Source organism: Aedes aegypti, chromosome 2 (assembly GCF_002204515.2).
Source record: "Aedes aegypti strain LVP_AGWG chromosome 2, AaegL5.0 Primary Assembly, whole genome shotgun sequence".
Lineage (NCBI taxonomy): Eukaryota > Metazoa > Arthropoda > Insecta > Diptera > Culicidae > Aedes > Aedes aegypti.
This window is the reverse complement of record NC_035108.1, coordinates 217,645,915-217,667,588: the sequence shown is the minus strand read 5'-3', so window position 1 is coordinate 217,667,588 and position 21,674 is coordinate 217,645,915. Positions and strand designations below refer to the sequence as shown.

The 21,674-nt window shown below is 39.9% G+C and overlaps 1 protein-coding gene across 4 annotated transcripts in view; it reads right to left on the bottom strand.

Annotated features, from left to right (window-relative positions):
• Positions 1-721: 721 nt before the first annotated feature.
• The window catches only part of LOC5578330 (FMRFamide-related peptides), a 92,503-nt gene continuing 71,550 nt past the window's right edge, over positions 722-21,674 (bottom strand). For 3 of the 4 annotated variants that reach the window (XM_021843997.1, XM_021843998.1, XM_021843999.1), the window contains exon 2: positions 4,312-5,696. In XM_021843997.1, coding sequence (XP_021699689.1) covers positions 4,657-5,688 — 1,032 coding nt within the window. In that variant the 5' untranslated portion in view covers positions 5,689-5,696 and the 3' untranslated portion in view covers positions 4,312-4,656. Of the gene's footprint in view, positions 1,218-4,311; positions 5,697-21,674 lie in introns of those variants that run through there. The other variant, XM_021843996.1, reaches the window with a different exon arrangement.

Genomic DNA, 21,674 nt, shown 5'->3' with positions numbered 1-21,674 from the left:
ATTTCAACAGTTGAACAGTTCGGTAAAATAAATGAACGGAGTACGGTAAATTTTTACAGTATTCGGTAAAAAATCAACGGAATCCGTTAAATTCCGACGAAGTTACGGTGTTTTATTTCACCGAACTGTTCAGCTGTTGAGATTACGGTGAAATTCACCTTAAGAGCTTAGTGTATAATGTCAAAATTTTGGGAAAAAAATGATATGGATATAGCGTTCATTTATGCGGAATCATCAGCAAATATGTTCATCCTAAAGTAATAAAAAAAAGGTCATCCACGGGGATTCATTTGTAGCTATTCGCAATATTCAATTGTCAAAGTCACGTGATATTCATGACATTTATCAGCACTGGCTGTCAGCCAGCGTTCAAATGGTACCAATAAATAAAATAAGCATTAATGTTTATACCAGATAGTTCAAGTGTATATTACGAATTGCAGCAATAAACAATGAATCGTAACCAGTTGTGTTTTAATGACTTCTTATTGAAAAAGAAACGTACTTGCCTTACACAAATTAGCCTACATGAAGTTAAGCTTCTCCGTTAAACAGTTTCGAAAAAATGGGTCGGCTATCGCTGATTGTGATTTGGTGAAATTCACTCACAGGTGTAGAAGAGAATGAACTAGATTGAAAGCATTAAGTATAACGTTCACCCATAGCAAACATGACAGAATTATTCCAGGGAAATTCGAACAAATTAAAAGGCTGTATCATGTTTCCAATGCGTATTTTGAATTTTATTTTATATTACAGTAAATCAGTATGACTGAGATGATAATGATAATAACGACTACAATTTACGTGTAAATTTATAAATATAGCTAAATGTACAATAAGAATCACTTCATCTGGTTTGTTCACTAGGTATTTGGCATTCTCGAAGTTAAAGAGTGAAAAGATTCACCATGATCCACCATAATCAGATTGTTAATCCCAGCCTTATCATATCGGTTCAATAGCAACAGAACATGTATTGAACCAGTTATATATCATTAACAATTTGACTATAGTGAACTCTATCAGTTTAATAATAAAATATTTTGAGCCATTACACGGTCAACTAATAATTCGAAACGAAAACTGGGGTAAGGATGTCCTCTTCTCTCAACTGTATTTCATAATCCTCGTCAGATTTATAGGGTGCATCAGTTTTGTCCAGCGATAAATCATCATGATGCTTTGTTTCACTTATAATTTCATTGTTGTGAGATGTTGATGACTCTGACCGAGAGACCGAGAATGCCTCTGCATCTCCACAATCACCACGGGAAGGGTGTTTATTAGTGGCGGAGGAAAAGATCTGGGAGTCACCTTTGGTCAGTGATGCGATTCATGGATAAGGAGGAAAAATACGACCTATAAAGCTTGTTTTAATTTTTGCCTCGAGAAGTTTTTGGTAGAAGATTTAAAACAAACGTCAACATCTAAAATGTCGAACCATTCAAAAGAAGTTTTTATACATGGCGAAAAGAGAAAAATATATGCATATATTTTAAATTATATGAAACATGAATAATGCCGACACTTGTAGTGACGAACCATACATAGTTTGTTTGAAAATCATATAAGAGTATTGCTGTGCATTTTTGCCTCTAGAAGAAAAGTCTGTGGTAGAAGTTTTAAAAAATACGTCACATTCATAATGTCGAACAATTCAAAAAATATTTTAGGTAATGTCCGAAAATTGTATATGTATATTGGAATTGTATAAAACAGGCATAATGCCAACACTTGTAGTGATGAACCATACAAAGTTTGATTGAATAGTACATAAAAGTAAAGCTTTCATGAAAAAATGTGTTATCAGAAGCATGAAACGAGCTCACCAGTTGGTAATCCATCCTCTACTGAACACGAATATCTTTTCGCACTCACACAGCGCGAACAGCAAACCACCACGAAACACAAAACCAAAGCGTCTTGCTTGGGCTTTCCAAAACACTCTTGGAACGAAGGCAACACTACAAAGTTTTGATAAAAACACAGAAAAAACGAACAAAATAGCAGAAACAACGAAAAAAAACTTTGAAAAACATGGAAAGAATAACTTGCAAGTCGGATTAGCTTTGATGTTGTCGATATCGATGACGATTAAGTTGTTTTTGAATAGTTTGACAGTTATTTCGTTCACAGTGCACAGTGGTCCAGCAAGCAGATTTACGCGGGAAGATGCATTAGATTAGCTTTAGATTGAAACATTAGAGTAAAACTGTCTTTTACAAAGTTGTTAGGCTTTTTATTTGGTATTTGTATTTGGTAATTTTCATAGAAATGGTATGTTTTTTTTATTTCTATAAACCTTTCGGTCGTCGCGCGAATTTTTGTAACGCGAGTAGTCGCGCGTTGTACTTTGTACAACACCCTTGGTTTTGCGAATATCCCAGGAGTCTGACCACTTAGAAAGATGACGTCTTCGGCAAACTTGTTCAGTATCTCAAGGACTATCATTATTTTAGCCAAAAAATTCTTGATTTTGCCACTAGGCGGCGCTAGTGAGCATGAAACTTTTGTATCGCAGATCTCAGAATCCTGACCACTTAGAAAGATGGCGTCTTCGGCAAAGTTGCTCGGTAACTTATGGTAACTTATGTTAGAGCTAGTTGATTCAAAATTTTGCCACCTGACGATGCTAGTGAGCATAAAACATTTGTTTCGCAAATATCTCAGGAGCCTGATCACTTAGAAAGATGGCGTCTTCGGCAGAGTTGTTCAGTAGCTCAAATTATTTCTTTGTTTAATCTTTAAAGTTCGAGATTTTGTAAAATAATGATAGTTCCTGAGCTTCTGAACAACTTTGCTGAAGGTGCCTGTCTAAAAAGTCAAGATCGTGCAGTATCCGCAAAACAAAAATTTTATGCTCACTAGCGCCGCTTGGTGGCAAAATATTCTATTTCTTGCCTCAAATAATGATAGTCCTTGAGCTACTGAACTACTTTGTCGAAGACACTATCTCTCTAAGTGATCAGGCTCCTGAGATATCTGCAAACAAAAGTTTCATGCACACTAGCGTCGCCTTGTGGCAAAATTTTGAATCAACTAGCTCGACCAATGATAGTCCTTAACTAACTAAACAACTATGCCGAAGACGCCTTCCTTCTAAATTGCCAGGACCCTGAAATATTTGCAAAACAAAAGTAAAACTTCCATGCCCACTAGTGCCACCTAGCGGTCAAATTCCGAATTATATGCGGTACCATCAGATAGCGCTTCACCTCCAGAACAACTTTACTAAAGACCCCAAGTTTCTATAGTATCTGGATTTTGAGATATACCGATTTAAAACTGTGGTTTACTCGAACCGTATATAGTGCGTTCATTATTATGCGACCTTCATGTATATTTGTTGATTTTACCGCATTATCAAGGGTCATACTGTAAATAAAAACCGTCGAGTATTGTTCTCAAAAAGATTCATGAGGAATACATTTTGGTTTGGTGTCGATAGATATCTTTGTTGCAAAATGATAGCATATAAATCACAACTGTTGTACAAAGTACAACAGCGCGACAGCCCGAAGGATAAATAAATTAAGTATAAATTATGGTTTTCTACACACTTAAATTATTTTACGGATTCCTGTGAAATTTCAACAGTTGAACAGTTCGGTAAAATAAATGAACGGAGTACGGTAAATTTTTACAGTATTCGGTAAAAAATCAACGGAATCCGTTAAATTCCGACGAAGTTACGGTGTTTTATTTCACCGAACTGTTCAGCTGTTGAGATTACGGTGAAATTCACCTTAAGAGCTTAGTGTATAATGTCAAAATTTTGGGAAAAAAATGATATGGATATAGCGTTCATTTATGCGGAATCATCAGCAAATATGTTCATCCTAAAGTAATAAAAAAAAGGTCATCCACGGGGATTCATTTGTAGCTATTCGCAATATTCAATTGTCAAAGTCACGTGATATTCATGACATTTATCAGCACTGGCTGTCAGCCAGCGTTCAAATGGTACCAATAAATAAAATAAGCATTAATGTTTATACCAGATAGTTCAAGTGTATATTACGAATTGCAGCAATAAACAATGAATCGTAACCAGTTGTGTTTTAATGACTTCTTATTGAAAAAGAAACGTACTTGCCTTACACAAATTAGCCTACATGAAGTTAAGCTTCTCCGTTAAACAGTTTCGAAAAAATGGGTCGGCTATCGCTGATTGTGATTTGGTGAAATTCACTCACAGGTGTAGAAGAGAATGAACTAGATTGAAAGCATTAAGTATAACGTTCACCCATAGCAAACATGACAGAATTATTCCAGGGAAATTCGAACAAATTAAAAGGCTGTATCATGTTTCCAATGCGTATTTTGAATTTTATTTTATATTACAGTAAATCAGTATGACTGAGATGATAATGATAATAACGACTACAATTTACGTGTAAATTTATAAATATAGCTAAATGTACAATAAGAATCACTTCATCTGGTTTGTTCACTAGGTATTTGGCATTCTCGAAGTTAAAGAGTGAAAAGATTCACCATGATCCACCATAATCAGATTGTTAATCCCAGCCTTATCATATCGGTTCAATAGCAACAGAACATGTATTGAACCAGTTATATATCATTAACAATTTGACTATAGTGAACTCTATCAGTTTAATAATAAAATATTTTGAGCCATTACACGGTCAACTAATAATTCGAAACGAAAACTGGGGTAAGGATGTCCTCTTCTCTCAACTGTATTTCATAATCCTCGTCAGATTTATAGGGTGCATCAGTTTTGTCCAGCGATAAATCATCATGATGCTTTGTTTCACTTATAATTTCATTGTTGTGAGATGTTGATGACTCTGAAGATCTTGTCTCGTTTTTATCGACTGATTTCAATGCCTTGTCCGATCGTCCAAACCGCATAAAATTATTATCCATTTTTACGAGCCGAAGGAACCGCGGATCTGATCGTCCAAAACGCATTAAGTTTCCCTTTGCACGTCCGAAACGCATTAAGTTACCACTACCTCGACCGAAGCGTAAAAAATTCGTTCTTTGCAAATTTCCACCAGCCTCTGAACCAGCTCGTCCAAATCGCATGAGGTTAGCACGACTCAGTCGAAGGAATTTATTCGTATCATCTCGCTTACCGAACCTCATCAAATTTTTAGGGGAGTCTCGTCTGTAATACACCAATTGCTTGGGCTTAATTTGCTCTCCAGATTCACTAACTTCCGTAATCTCATCGGAATTGGGCGTTCGTTTAGAATACGTAGTCTCTTCGCTTGATTCTTCACTATCTCCGTTGTAATCCTGTCTGCTATCATCGTCGTTATGCACTAACGAGAGAGGAACATTTTCAGGAATCCTTCCAAACCTCATGAATCCCTGACCTGCTCGACCGAACCGCATTAGATTAGCTTGTTTGCTTGCACGTGCCACACGTTGCAAAGCCGTAGGATCTGTTCTTCCGAATCTCATAAAATTTTTGTCTAGAGCACTCCGCCGCCTGGCTTCTATTTCCGTGTTATCACTTTTGATACTCCGTCGGAATTCGAAAACCATCCCATTGTTATTGTTGGTGAAATCGTTTTCGCTTTCCGGATTGAGGTCCAATGCAATGCTAGGTCCGTTCACCGCCTGACTCGCTTCCGCCAGCTCATATTCAGCGCAGGAGAAATAATTGCTGCATTTGTAAATCAGGATCGCCAGAAACAAATACATCTTCATTGCGAAATCTGCAAGTAAGAAAAATAATTCTTCTGTAAGTCACTATGTCAACAGATTATTGTTGGTAAGATTGCGGGTTTTATGATTAATTTACGATACATGAGGGGGTAAGAAGCGAAGGGATGTAGAGTAAGGCTGGACAAAAGTTCAACCTTTGTATATTGATTCTACTATCCAGAGAAACTATTACAGTTGAAAAGAAATAAATACCACACAGTGAACCTTCAACGCCTTGGCTACAATTTCACTGAACAAACATGTATCAAACATGAAAACAATAATTTTTAGTTATAACAGCTTCAAAATTGATTATTCTTAACGAACTTTTGCCCGACCGGTGGGGCAAGAATTCGAAACTGACGGTAAATAAGTGTCGCGGATCGCGTTAGTAGTGTTAGATCGTTTGATCGTGTCGCTCACTCCTGCGAGGCGAGCGATAAACACTTGTTCAGAGTACAATGAAATTATTGAATAATATCACGAATCCAGTAGGGCGTAAATACATCATTTACCTAATCCCACAGAATATCCTTTCCATGACAACTGTGGAGATGCAGAAGATTCTTCGGTTTCTAGTAACAATTGTTGTCTAACTAACATTCCTTTCCTTCCCCTAAGACCGTAAGGACGTGGCCGGCACCGTTATTGAGTTTCAAATTTTGAGCTCTCACATTGAGAATAGTAATCTAATCCCAAGCCCCATTCAATAAATAACTGTGCAACTTCGATTGTTCTGGTCAATCACGGAGTAGCAACTACGAATTATACGGTCATCTATGCTCATGCTCGTGCTCACCGGTGGGGCAAGAGCTCGAAACTAGTAGGGTAAATCTGGATAATACGCCCCAACGGAACAACACGCCCTACTTTATTTTCAAGGGATTAAGGTTTCTTCAAATAACTTTAAACATATAGGGAAACACACAAGAAACAAATCGTTGAAAAATGCGATGGTGTCAGAATTTTAGGTGTAATTTCAGACTTGAATCTCATTATTATCGATCATTACAACATCAATAAAATAGAACATCTGTGTAAAATACTTTAAAAGTCATACATAATAGATAATAAGATCAGATTTTGACTGAGCCCTTCTCAATCAAGCCAAAAATTTAAAATGTTCCAGTTGAAATCAAGAGTATATGATTCATCGAGACTTGGATAACAATAGTAAATATTAAATCAATATTTTTCAATTTTGCTGCAGATATTTCCATTCAATGATCTTGAATGACAGTCGTTATTGAAGCAATAAATAAATCTTTTATTATTTTTTTTATTATATTGTATAGATACTATCTGATTTCTATCTATTTTTTTAGAACAAATATCCTATCGTGACCTGATTAAAAAATCTGGCACAAACGGAAAAGAGCATAGTAGAATATGTTAATTTTGAATTGCTTGTAGAATATCAGATGTGTTTGATAGAATAGTAGTTTCAGTAGTGAAATCAAGAGGGTGTATGAATTACTGATTAAGTCGAAGTCTCAAATATTTCTCCCGAAAGCTGTAACAGTTTGCTGTATATTAACCCAAGAAGAGTTTTAATGTTTTTGATATAACCTTTGTTGCTTTTCATAAGCAAATAGAATTTTCTTTGAACTGATTTTCTTTGAAACTGAAAAATTTAAATGAAAATCGTCACCAATTTACTACTGACTACAAAATGACATAATATCATATCATAATATCTCTGTTTGAAATCGTATCGCATTGTATCGGGGGGCCTCCTTGATCGGGGGGCCCGGGGCATTTGCCCCCTTGGCACCCCCCTAAATTCAGGCCAGATCGAACGCTTTGGTTTTAACTTCAACGATCTCACTTTCAAACTTTTGTGGGTTGCTTACGTGATGTCTATATTAGAGTATTTTAGTATTGTATGGTCTGCTTTCACGAAGACATATGAAGAACGTCTTGAATTAGCACAAAAGCAATTTCTGTTCTATGTTCTTCGTAAATTGGACAAGCCTTCCTTCCGTCTACTATTTTACGAATCAAGATGCAAGCTCATTAATTTTCTGACATTGATAAAGCGACGCGATATCGCTATGGTTTTATTCGTGAACAATATTGTTTTGCATCGTATTGATCCTCCCAACCAATTATACAGTTTAAATTTCGGCAATCAAAGAATCGTAACTTATTTTCTATCATCGTTTAACTAACTATGCAAAATTTTCTCCTCTAAATCGAATGGTGTGTTTATAGAATCAACATTGCGAAACAATTGACTTAACAATGTCGCGGAAAAACCTAAGAATATACTTTAACTCTGTAAAACATAGAAGTATTCACATTTAAGTGTGAGCATGTAGTCTACTTTTGATTGATTTTATTTCATCAATCTAAATAAAATACTAATTACCGTGTTGATTCGGATTGTCCGGACACTCGACATATGGCTACTCGAAGATTTCAAACAAAGAGCTTCTCCCAATTGCGAACTGCTTCATAAATGAAAAACCGAATGTAGTACTAAGTAGCTATACCATTTAATTCCACTAGAGTTTGCATCCTTTGGCCGTTTTCAGTGTCGTTTACTAGACTCGACTTGAAGGAATCCATCGTATGCACACATTATATATTTAAACAAGATATAGTTCTAATTCCCTTTCCTATTTTGTGGAGACTTAACTTACTAACGAATGGCCATAGCAGCCGGTGGTTCTAAAAATGCTTTTGGAACCCTCAGCTTTAAAGCTTGGAGTTTGTACATATTAATATGGTTCCGGGCATGTTTTGAATTCGCCACATCCCCCGGGGTACTTGGAACCTTCTATAGGGTGGTCATAACAGCCAGTGGTTCTGGAAATTATTGAGAAAGCATTACTTTTCAAAATCTTTAAATTTGTTACCCATATTGATATTATTCCCCACATGTTCCTAATTGGCCACTTCTCGCAGGGCACCTGGAACCTCATATAGAGTGATCAGAGCATCTAATTCTGCTTCTGGTTAATATATACATGATTGGAAACACAAACGAGACTTACCATATTTTCAGGAACAAGTTTTACTGAAAAGGTCATGTTTCGGAAGATTTCAATCTTCAATTGGTTCTTGTTTCATGGAAGAATGTTAACATCTATAGAACTTTATACCGCACAAAGTTACAAGCGCCAGAAAAACCAGCTCTTATCTTTGAATTATTCTATCAGTGTATATTGGAAAATTAAAACTTCTAAATTTTACAATCCATCCTCATATCAAACACTGTTGAATGCATTTTTTCTGTATCAAGAAGAACCAGTTGGAAAACCTTCAGGTTAGGTGGAACATACAACAGTTCAGTGATGAATTTTATTTCGTGGTCAGTCATTCCAATTCTTGACAGCCGGAATGATTCTTTTAAATAGTTTGAATGATATTGGGAACGTTCAATGAGAATAAGCAACATGATTGAGTGTATCTGAAGAAGTTTTAGAGATAAATTGGAGGATTGTTAAATAAAAAAAAGAAAAAAAAATTCATCGAATGGAGCGTGAATCGAACCCACGTTTCGTGGCATGGACAATACGCCCAAACGACTGACGTCGCTAGCCGCACAACCACTAATGTGAACCATCATTCCGTTCGAAATTATTTTTAATAAAGAGATTTTTGAGTATTTATTTATTTATTTTATATTGAATACCAAATGCAGGTTGAGGGACAAAATGTTGGAAGAAAAAGTGTCGAAAGACAAAACGACGAAAGCTGTGAATTTTCAACATTGTGTGCCAGACATCTTTTTTCACGTTGGGATCGATTAAACATGAGATAAATAACGTTTGGCACATAGTGTTATTGATTCTTTCGAAAGAGAATCATTCTTTCAAGAAATTTCGTTTCCTTCAATTTCTTTCTTTTAGACGTTTTGTCCCTTCGACGTTTTGTCCTTTCGGCGTTTTAGCATTCGACGTTTTGTCACCCAACCGTTTTGTAGTTCATTGATAATGTGTTTCTTTGCATTTTTATTGCAACCTAAGCACATAACACAAAAATTACGTTTTCGTCTAACATAATTCGAAAAATAAAGAAGCAGTTTCATTTTATCTACAGCAAGGTTGTAATTATGACGAGAAACTCGCTAAAGAAAAAAATATTGCGGACGTCTTTCGGATATTGAGTCTTTAAACACAGAGGATTAGCCTTTTCAAATTGACCCTTTCGTATGTGAAATTGATAAATGTTTTAATTTTTTTTCAAATAATTACCGTCTTGAACATGTAGCGGAATTTGGACAAGTGTGCCACCTTAAGCAAATTGTTCTCTAACTTTGTCTAAAGCTTATGAAAACCTACCAATTTAGCCTCATGATGTTAGTTTCGCATCTTTTCATAAACACTGTGCCATCTTCTTTTGAGATAACTTCAAAAAGTATTAGTTTTGGAGCTTCTCAAATATCATCCAAAATAACCTATTTTCCAACACTATGAGGCAAGTGTGCCACTCATATGGGACAAGACGGCCACTGAATAAACATCGCATGTAATTCTACTAGTAATTTAATTTCCTTCACTTCCTATTAATATTCATTTGAATACAGAGTATAATTGATAATTTAAAAAATATTTTTAGGTTTACCGTCATAAGGGGGTACTTTATAAAAAGGTTCATCACATGCGGAACTCTCTACTAGTCAATTCGAATGGGTCGTTAGGCCGAATGTCGTGAGCCGAAAGGGTCGTTCAACCGAAAAGGTCGTTAGGCCGAAAAGCTATTTTATCAATTACTACTCTTTTAAAAGCTTACACACTAATCAGTGTTTTTCCTTTTTTTAACCAAAGGCTTTTCTTTCTAGTTATATTTCAGAGCGGATATTTTGAGCTTCAATGAAATTGACCTATCCCTGTTAGTTACCCATTCGATCTAACGGTTCATTAGAATTTTCGGCCATTTTCGGCCTAACGACCCTTTCGGCCTAACAACATTCGGCCTAATGGCCTTCGGCTTAACGACATTCGGCTTAACGGGGTAAAACCTTTTTAGGTTTACCGTCATAAGGGGGCGCTTTATAACAAGGTTCATCACATGCGGAACTCTCTACTAGTCATTTCGAATAACTAAAATTATCATTTCAATACGATATATGTATTACCATTTTACTACGGTGGATATGTATAATATTGAACTTGATCAGCACTATACAACGATAAAATCTTGATGTAGACAAAACATGTTATAATTGAATATTTGGAAAAACCGAAAAACATGTTATTATTGAATATTTGGAGAAAAATCACTCAAGGGAGCAAATATGTCAGCTATTACCCTACTTCACTTCAGAAGTCACTAACCGTGCCTCATTTTGGTTTATTATTATGATTTTATTGATGATGTATGCATTTAATAAATATCCCTTCAACAACTTTTGTTAACCAAATAGGTGGCACACTTGTCCCAATAAGTACAGACTTCAACCAAACTGGATTTCATATGTACAACTAAATACTTTTTTCGTTAAAATGCCACAATAACTTACATATTTGACTAAGTGTAGTACGTTAGAAAAATGTGTATATAAATTACCTTTCACCATGCTATTTAGAAACAACGAAATCTTATAAAAATCCACTGAAATTTAGTTGTTTTTACAAAAGTTGATGTAAATACGTAAAAAATAGTGCAATTTTCGTCATATGTTGATCATTGTTAAGAGAACTGTAAGGGAACATATTGTTAAGCTCAAAGAGAAAATAAATAGTGTATTTTTCATATATGGCATTACTTGCTCCTATGGCATACTTAACCCCTAAGTCCACAAGTACGAAAACGATTGTAAAACATAGGAAGAGCGTCCAACTTAGTTTTTGTCTTTATAATTGAGATTTTATTCGCTGGGTTAGTTCATCTCTGGACTAACGGCTTTATTTCCCTTACAAAGGAAGTCGTAACAAACAACGGTGTACTAAGAAGGTGATATATTCCGTAAACTGACAGCTACTTGACGACGTCCATTCCTATCCTAGGACAGGACGTGACAGCTCAACTAAGACTGCCCCGTTGTTTTTCAGTCGCGATACAAAAGCCAGTGCTACCAGTGTCCTTTTTAAGCAAATTTTGTGAACATATTCAAATATCAAGACTCATAATTTTGTTATTTCTTGCACGCTTCATTCGTACAGTGCAATAGAGGATGCTAGCTTATTTAAAAACCAGGTTTATATTCAAAACCGGCGACATTTTTAGAGAAAATTTACACAATTTTCATTATACTGCTTTCAATTGTGTATTTATTAATAATTTTTGCATTGTTGCTTGAGAGACCATTTACACCCTCGGTGTACCACGACAGTCTGTTGAGGATGATCTTCTCGAGCACTTTCCCCACCGTGTCAATCAAGCATATTGGTCTATACGCCGACGGGTCACCGGGTGGTTTCCCCGCCTTTGACAATAGTACCAGGCTCTGCCTCTTCCACGCATCTGGAAATACTCCCTCGTCCAGGCATATCTGCAAAGCAGATCTGCACATACCGGGAGCCTCCAAGATTGCGACTTTGAGAGCCAGGTTTGGAACTCCGTCCGGACCTGGTGCCTTCCCCATGCTTAGGGATTTTGCAGGTTTAGAGATACGAATACCATTAATATTATGCAAAATTAACAGTTGTATGTTTTGTTAAAGATAACCCCCACGTTTATTTAAGAAGTACGGAAAATCACAGTAGTTAAAGCTGGTACAGCGGAGGGGCAAAATAACTTCTAATTAATATACCATAAAGTCAAGGCTCTGGTTTCCCCGGCAAGTTGGCAAATAATAACTGCCTGTAGCCAGTTGTCTCTAGACCCCGACCTACCACATTTTTAGTGGATGAATAGATTACGAAAAGAGAACAGGATAAACAAAAAAACGCTTTTTAGATAGTGTAGAAACTCCAGCCATTGCTTTTGAAACGTAGAAAATAAACTCAACCAACACGGAAAGAAGTGAGCGCCAAACGGGGAATTATTTCCTTTGCAATTGAAAGCGAACGCCACTTCCGGTAGCGCCAATGTACCTATTCTACACAGATGAATTTCACGCCAATTCAGACATTGCGGTTGGCTGCATCATCTCAGAAAATGAGTAAACTTTGAGAGTTATTTTGTATTGTTAAGTTATAATACTGACGATTGTGTATTTTTAAGCATTCAAACAATGCGAAACATGCTTTGAAAATATGATTAAATGGTAGAGTCAATTGAATTAAATGATTAATAATATAAAATGAAAAAAATAATCTGGGCTCTTCATATGAAACAAAAAATAACACAACAATTATCAAACTTACGCTAAAGGAAGTGCATTCGTAATAAGCGTGCCGTCATGGAGGAAGTAAGTTGGTCAGAACTATGAAATCAAAAATTTAAACCAACTTGAAAATTTATGGATGGAATGAGCACTTCTTGAAAACCGTATAAATTTCATCAGATATAGCATGTAACAATAATGCTGACAAGGTAAAAAGAGCAATAGGGTAATTTGCCCATTATTGCGGTATTCCCTATTATTGCGGTATAAGAATTAAACCCTTATTATTAATCGAAAACTCTATTTTCTATGGATATTATTGATGATGATTAAAGCTTATAGTATTCCCAAGTTGTACCAGATGAATGCTTTAAAAATTAAACGGTTTTGATCGTTGGAAGAACAGTTTTAAATGATGCATCAATAAAAGCCTATATTTTTAACCAGTCTCTCTATCTACGGGCGGGGTTTCATAAGCTTAAGTTTTTAAGTTTAGAACCAAAACAATTATATGTAGCGGGTATATCAGTTCAGTATGGATGTAAATACATGATAGATATTGAAATTTGAATAAAAGTTCTATATTTTTGAGAAAAAGCATATACCGCAATAATAGGAAAATGAAAATAGCTTTTTGCCTATTATTGCGGTATCTGTAAATCTCCTTCAAAAATTCGATATTTCAATAGTCATTTTAAATATAATTGCTGGAAACATTAATTATATTATTAGGATACTAATTAGGGACATAATTTTGAGTTATTCATACATTTATTTAGTCAAACAAAAGGTTTATGTTTATTTTTACCCTGTAATTCCTCCTATTTACAAATATTTTGCAAATAAACACAATGTTTTACCAAAAAATCACGTAAATCGAAACACATGCCAAAAATACGTTGAAAAACTAAGATATAAGATGATCGCAAGGAAGCAATCATTTAAAATTGTGTCGCTAGTGGAAAATATGTTTAAAAGCATCAAAATTGTAGGTTATACTTAAGTCAACAAATTCATTTCTTATATAGCAACTAGTGGTCTCAGATGGAAGAACCTTGTCTATTCACTTTAACATTGTCCACCTACGACGAAAGAGGAGACGAAACCGGCAGAAAATCATACGATTCTGTTGATTTGTTTTCGAATCGTGACATAAAGTAATAAATTAGTTTTCCTCATAGATATGTTCAAAGTCACACAAACTGACAGTACCGTGCAGTGTCATTAACATGGAGGGAGCACAATTTCAAAGCTCGAACATTGTATAGTATTGAATGTATATTGAATGTAATAAAATCTATGATTTTTGGTATACCGCAATAATAGGACGGCACTACCGCAATAATAGGACAAAATACCGCAATAATAGGACAGAGGAAGAGCTTCAAATTTATATCAAAAAAAAAGTATGTATGATTCCAAAAATTACTTTTTTACTTCACTATACTTCAGATAAAGGATAGTTTTAACACTTAACATTGCAAAATACTATAATATTTAGATTTCGGACACTGCAATACGATTTTAACTTCAACACCGTGCTTAAGTCCTCCATAATAGGACGGATACCCTATATTGGATTGTTCCTTAAACAAAAAAACTTTGCAAACTCTACGGGGAACCCCCTAGATATGATCCTTAGGATAAGAAAAAAGCTCTCTCAAAATTTCAACTCAATTGGTTGCTCCATAAGCTGTATAATATATTCGTGTCAAATATATTGAAAATTGCCCCTATGTCACTGTTTCGTTCCGTATACTTATTTACAGTCGAAGCTTGTTATAACGACATTGCAAGGGACCGTCGTAATAGAGAAATGTCACTATAGAGAACAATTATAACATCAAAATATTTTTCAAGGGACCAAAAAATGTCGCTATAGGGAGCTTTTGTTACTATAAAAGTTGTCGTTATAATGAGCATCGACTGTATTTATTTATTTACAACATCTTTGACATTATGCCGCACAGACTGAACTTAGGTTTACTTAATTCTATTCTTAAACATAAATTTACTAATATTAAAATCAAAAACATCACAAACATCATTAAACAATCTACAACATGAAACGAGCGGATTATTATATCCATAGATCGAGTGATGGGAAGGTATCGAAAGTAATTGTCGATTCCGGAGCTGCACATTTGCCAGCAGACTGCTGCAATCAATGTTGCCGGTGATAACGTCGAAGACAAATAATCTCTGCAGCAGAGTTCGACGGTTAGCCAAAGACTGCACACCTATCAGTGCGCAGCGATGCTCATATGGAGGCAGGTGAGCAGGATCATTCCATGGCAGACATCGAAGAGCGTACCTAATGAAACGCTTTTGGACTTTTTCGATACTTTCAACATGAACAGCATGATACGAAGCCCAAATCTGCACTCCGTATTCAAGCACACTGTAAACTAAGGCGCAATAAAGTGACTTAAGTGCATAAGCATCGTCGAATTTATTGAACTATTATTGTAAAAAATGAAATGAAAATCCATCACGTATTATTTAGGTATTACAATACCTAATCTAATTATCAGCTTGGTATTTGTAGAATATGCAGAAGGTAATAGCTGAGATATATTACCTCTTATGCAGGGCTCATTCATACCTCATTCAGGTTGTAAGTATTGGAAATTATCTGGTATGGAATACCTAAATTTGGTATTCAGTAGTTATTTTCTTCAAAATAAGTATTTTTAATTGTTTTACACATGTTTTTCATATACCATTATAATACCAAAATGAGGTATTGTCAACTGAACAATACCTTATTATGGTATGATACAAAATATGGAATGCATAAGTTATTGAGGAGTTATTCTTTTCTCCTCGGGTATCGACATCAGCTTGTAGCGCACAACAGTCCAGCAATGTTTTGATCGTACGAAATAGCTGCAAATCATCATCTTCTTCTTCTTCTTTCTGGAGTTTCGACCCCACTAGGAAAAAGCAAAAAAAAAAGGAACCGAAGAAGAAAGAAAAGCGACGGTCACCTCGCGAGAGGTTCAGGGGCTGCTCTTGTCATTGAGGCAAGCGATAAGACAAGCTACGCGGCGATTCTCAGGAGAGTGAGGGAGGACCCAGAGCTTAAGGAGCTGGGTGAAAACGTGGTGAGAACCAGGCGCACCCAGAAAGGTGACATGCTCTTTGAGCATAAAAAAGATCAGTCGATCAAGAGTTCGGCCTGCCGAGAGCTCGTCGCGAAGTCGCTGGGCAACGAGGCAAGCGTGAGAGCCTTATCCCAGGAGGCAGTGATCGAATGCAGAGAACTGGACGAGATCACAACAGAAGACGACGTGAGGGGTGCACTGTTATCCCAATGCAACCTGGAAGAAGCACCGCAGTCCATCCGGCTGAGGAGAGCTTACGGAGGTATGCAAATAGCGACGATCCGATTACCAGTCGCAGCAGCCAAAAAACTCGTCGAGGCTGGTAAGATCAAGGTGGGATGGTCGGTTTGCCCGCTGAAACTGATCCCTCGGGAGACAAATCCGGTGGAGAGATGCTTCAAATGCATGGATTTCGGCCACCGGGCAATAAACTGCAAAGGCCCGGACAGGTCCGAACACTGCAGGAAATGTGGTGAAAAAGGTCACGTTGGCAGGGACTGCCTGAATACACCTAGGTGCATGCTGTGTAAGGTGGAGGAAGGTAACGCCCATACGACGGGTGGCTTCAAGTGCCCCAAATATCAGAAGGCGAAGGCAGGGCAGTAATGATGATGGAGATAACGCAGGTGAACCTCAACCATTGCGACGCCGCACAACAACTGTTGTGGCAGTCGACAACAGAAACAAAGTGCGACATTGCGATCATTGCAGAACCGTATCGGGTTCCTCCCGATAACGGCAATTGGGTAGCAGACAGAGCAGAGACGACGGCGATTCAAGTAATGGGCAGATTCCCTATCCAAGAAGTAGTCGAACGCTCATACGAGGGCTTCGTGATCGTTAAAATTAACGAAATCTTCGTGTGTAGCTGTTACGCCCCCCCGAGATGGACACTGGAGCAGTACACCCAGATGTTGGATGTGCTAACCGACAAGCTGATCGGTCGAACGCCGGTAATAATCGGAGGAGACTTCAATGCGTGGGCCGTGGAGTGGGGTAGTAGACTAACCAACGCGAGAGGCTACAGTTTGCTTGAAGCTCTAGCGAAGCTCGACGTAAGGCTGTGCAACGACGGTCTCGCTAGCACATTTCGCAAAAACGGTAGGGAGTCCATCATAGACGTGACCTTTTGCAGCCCGTCGCTGATCACCAATATGAACTGGAGAGTTAGCGAAGAATACACCCACAGTGACCATCAGGCGATCCACTACTGCGTTGGCCAGAGAAGTTGTTCAGTATGGCAGAGGAGAAATGGAGAACGAAGGTGGAAGACGAAGCATTTCGATAAGGATCTTTTCGTCGAAGCACTCCGAGCAGTAAGCGACGCTCCAAACATGGATGCAGGAGAGCTGACAGAAGCGTTGGCGAGAGCGTGTGACGCAACTATGCCGAGAAAATTGGAGCCAAGAAATCAACGGCGTCCTGCATACTGGTGGAACGACAGACTCAGCACCCTTCGCGCAGCCTGCTTAAGAGCCAGAAGACGCGTGCAGAGAGCTAGATCCGAAGCCAGCATGGAAGAGCGTAAAGTGACCTACCGACTGGCCACAGCCGCCTTCAAACGGGAAATATCGACGAGTAAAACGAACTGCTACAAGGAGTTGTGCCGGGAAGCTGACGCAAATCCCTGGGGCAACGCCTATCGAGTAGTGATGGCGAAGATCAAGGGCCCAGTTACCCCAGCTGTAATGTGTCCCGACAAACTGAAGGCGATAGTGAACGGTCTCTTTCCTACGCATGCTCCAACAGCGTGGCCGCCCACACCGTACGCTGACGTAGATGAGGAAAATGCCGGTATACATGTGTCTAACGCCGAGCTGGTAACGGTTGCGAATGGATTGAAGCTGAACAAAGCTCCCGGACCAGATGGAATCCCTAATGTTGCGCTAAGGGCAGCAATCTTGGCGTTCCCAGACATATTCAGGACAGCATTGCAGAAGTATCTAGCGGAAGGCTGCTTCCCAGACAGATGGAAGGTGCAGAAGCTGGTGTTACTGCCAAAACCGGGAAAACCGCCAGGAGATCCTGCTTCATATAGACCAATATGCTTGCTGGATACTCTTGGCAATCTTTTGGAGAAGGTCATCCTCGGCAGGCTGACGATCTACACGGAAGGCAAAACGGATTGTCGAAAAGGCAGTTCGGATTCCGTAAAAAGACTTCGACGGTGGATGCTATTCGGGCAGTCATCGCGTGCGCGGAGAAAGCGTCCAAGCAGAAGAGGAGAGGCAATCGATACACAGAATGCGGGTTCCAGGATATCTATGTAAAGTTCTGCAAAGTTACTTTCAGAACCGGGTACTGGTCTACGACACAAACCAGGGACGGATGTCAATTGAAGTCACGGTGGGAGCTCCACAAGGATCCATACTTGGTCCAACATGTTGGAACATGATGTACGATGGAGTGCTAACCTTGTCACTGCCAAATGGAGTCGAGATCATCGGGTTCGCAGATGACGTCGTTCTTGCGATAACTGGTGAGACTGCGGAAGAGGTGGAGATGCTGACGGCGGAATCGCTAGACACCATCGAATCGTGGATGACTGGAGTCAAGCTGCAGTTGGCTCATCATAAAACGGAGGTGGTGCTGGTCAGCAACTGCAAGGCGGTACAGCAGTTGGAAATCAACGTCGGAGGGCACGCAATCCCATCTAAGCGCTCTCTAAAGCATCTCGGAGTAATGGTCGACGACATGCTAAACTTCAACAGCCACGTAGACTATGCCTGCGAAAAGGCAGCGAAAGCTGCTAACACCGTAGCCAGGATCATGCCCAACATTGGAGGACCAAGAAGCAGCACGAGGCGTCTTCTAGCGACCGTATCATCATCTATACTGAGGTATGGAGTCCCGGCTTGGGCTGCAGCGTTGGGAACCAAACGTAATCGAGATAAGCTGGCAGGTACGTTCCGGCTCATGGCTATACGGGTTGCGAGTGCCTACCGCACTATATCATCGGAGGCAGTGTGCGCCGGAATGATCCCCATCTGCATCACTCTGGCTGAGGACATCGCATGTTACCAGCAAAGGGACACCAGGAATGTGAGGAATACCATTAGGTTGGACACAATGGCCAGGTGGCAGCAGGAGTGGGATAACTCGGAGAAAGGAAGGTGGACCCACAGGCTCATTCCTAACGTGTCGGTGTGGACGACCAGAAAACATGGAGAAGTTAACTTCTTCCTGACCCAGTTTCTGTCAGGCCATGGATGCTTCCGGAAATATCTGCACAGATTCGGACACGCAGAATCTCCACATTGTCCGGCCTTTCCAAATATCGAGGAGATACCGGAGCACGTTATATTCGACTGCCCTCGATTCACGGATATACGAAGCGAGATGATGCCAGAAACCGCAAACGTCCTAAATCCGGACAACATCGTGCAGAACATGTGCCAGCATGAAAGCACCTGGAATGCGGTTAACAGGGGAATAACGGCGATTATGTCGTTGCTGCAAAGAAGATGGCGTGAAGACCAGAGAGCTCCGGGTCGCGATCCTCCGTCGGGGACTAGATCCTCCGTCGGGGACTAGACCGAGTAGAGCGGGCGTAGCGTAGTATCGGTTAATAGTCGTCCGGGCGCCTGCAAACCGGAAGCCATCCTCCAACCGGAATTGCAGAACCGATCCTGGCACTTGGCCAACCAACGTCGAGTCGGAGTAGGCTGAGTCCACCGCCAGGGTCCAGCTGAGTAATTCGCGAAATAGCACCGGCAAATGGTCGTCGGGGCGCCTGTGAACCGGAAGTTTCGCTCCATCGGAATCGCAGGACCGACCTCGGCATCTGCCCGGCCAGCTTCGGAGTAGGTTAAGTCCACCGCCGGGGACTAGTTGAGTAGATCGCGTTATTGCACCGGCAAATGATCGTCGGGGCGCCTGTGAACCGGAAGTTTCCCTCCACCGGAATCGCAGGACCGACCTCGGCATCTGCCCGGATAGCATCGGTTCGGGAGATCTTCCGCCGCCGGGGAAATCTTCGTCGGAGTAAGATAGATCCACCGCCGGGGACTACTCTGAGTAGTACGTAGCGTATCACCGGCTTGATTCGTCGGAGCGCCAGTGCACCGGAAGCCATCCCCCAACCGGAATCGCTGGACCGACTTCGGCACTCCACCGGCCAGTATCGAATCATGAAGAAGCGCGTAGCCGGAGTAGGCTAGTTCCACCGTCGGGGACTAAGCCGAGCAGCATCGATCGTCACAAACCAGTTTTGGGTCGTCTGGGCGCCAGTGAACCGGAAGTCATCCTCCAACCGGAATCGCTGGTCCGACCTCGGCATCCAACTGGTCAACAAGGAGAGCTCGAACAGCAGCAGCGGAGAACGAGTCGTCGTAGAGCAACGAAGTGCACATGAGCGTCCAGTAGAAGATCATCAGAGCTCTGACGCGAGGCCAGCTCAAGGGAAGTATGCGTCGTCGCACAGAAAGCTGTCCAAAGTCCCGGCGAGATGTTCAACCGCCAATTGGGCAAAACGCTCCAACAGCGAACTAGCAGAACAGTTAGAGGCTGAGATTGAAGAAGTGCATGAGCACAGAAGTGCATGAGCACATAAGTGCATGAGCACAGAAGTGCATGAGCACAGCCCTCCCCCGATGAAGTTGCCTGATGTAGTTCCGGGGGGGATCGAGGCACAGGAGCAGTAGGGAAAGTTTTTTAGTGGTTAAGCACGCCTAACGTGCTAACGTGAGTCACACACCGTGCCAACACACAACAGGCCTGGCTTTTGAAGCTTTTTTGTACCCTACTATAAAAAAATAAATAAATAAATAAATAAATAATAAAAAAAAAAACTAAAAAAAAAAAAGAAAAAGTGATAATTAGAGAGCTTACTATGTCAATGACCATTTTTGCATGTGTACATCGTGTGGCAGGTACGAAGATACTCTATGCCCTGTGAAGTCGAGAAAATTTCCAACTCAAAAAGATCCTCGACCGGTGGGATTCGAACCCACGACCCCCAGCTTGGTCTTGCAGAATAGCTGCGCGTTTAGCGCTACGGCTATCTGGACCCCTGGGCTTCAAATCATCTGCATACAGTAATTTGCCACAGTCCAGCTGATCACACAAATCGTTTATGAAGAGCACAAAAATAAGTGGACCTAGGTGACTTCCTTGTGGAACTCCGGAGGATATACCAAATATATCAGATCTCGCGCTTTGTACTTTCACAAAAGCTTTACGGGAGGATAAATAAGATTTCAGCCACTGGATGGTCCAACAAGGCAGTCCAAGGCGGTTCAGTTTTGCGATGGCTAAATTGTGAGGTACCTTGTCGAAAGCTTTTGAGAAATCCACATATATGGCATCAACTTGGCTACGTTTCTCGAACACAGCATGAGTAAACGTTATCAGACTCGACGTCGTTGATCGCTTTTTGACGAATCCGTGCTGAGACTCAGATATAGCGGACTGCACAACTGGATACAAAGCATCGTGTAGCAAAGTTTCGAAGACCTTCGCCAAGCAGCAGAGAATAGATATTGGTCGGTAGTATTCCACGTCATGTACACTCCCCGATTTATGTATAGGAGTGATAGACGCGAGCTTCCACGCTTCGGGGAAGACTCCCTCGATCAACGAACGGTTGAAAATCAATGCAATCGGCGTCGCAAGCGATTGAGCGCATTGTTTGATGAAGCTTGGCGTAATAAGGTCGGGTCCGG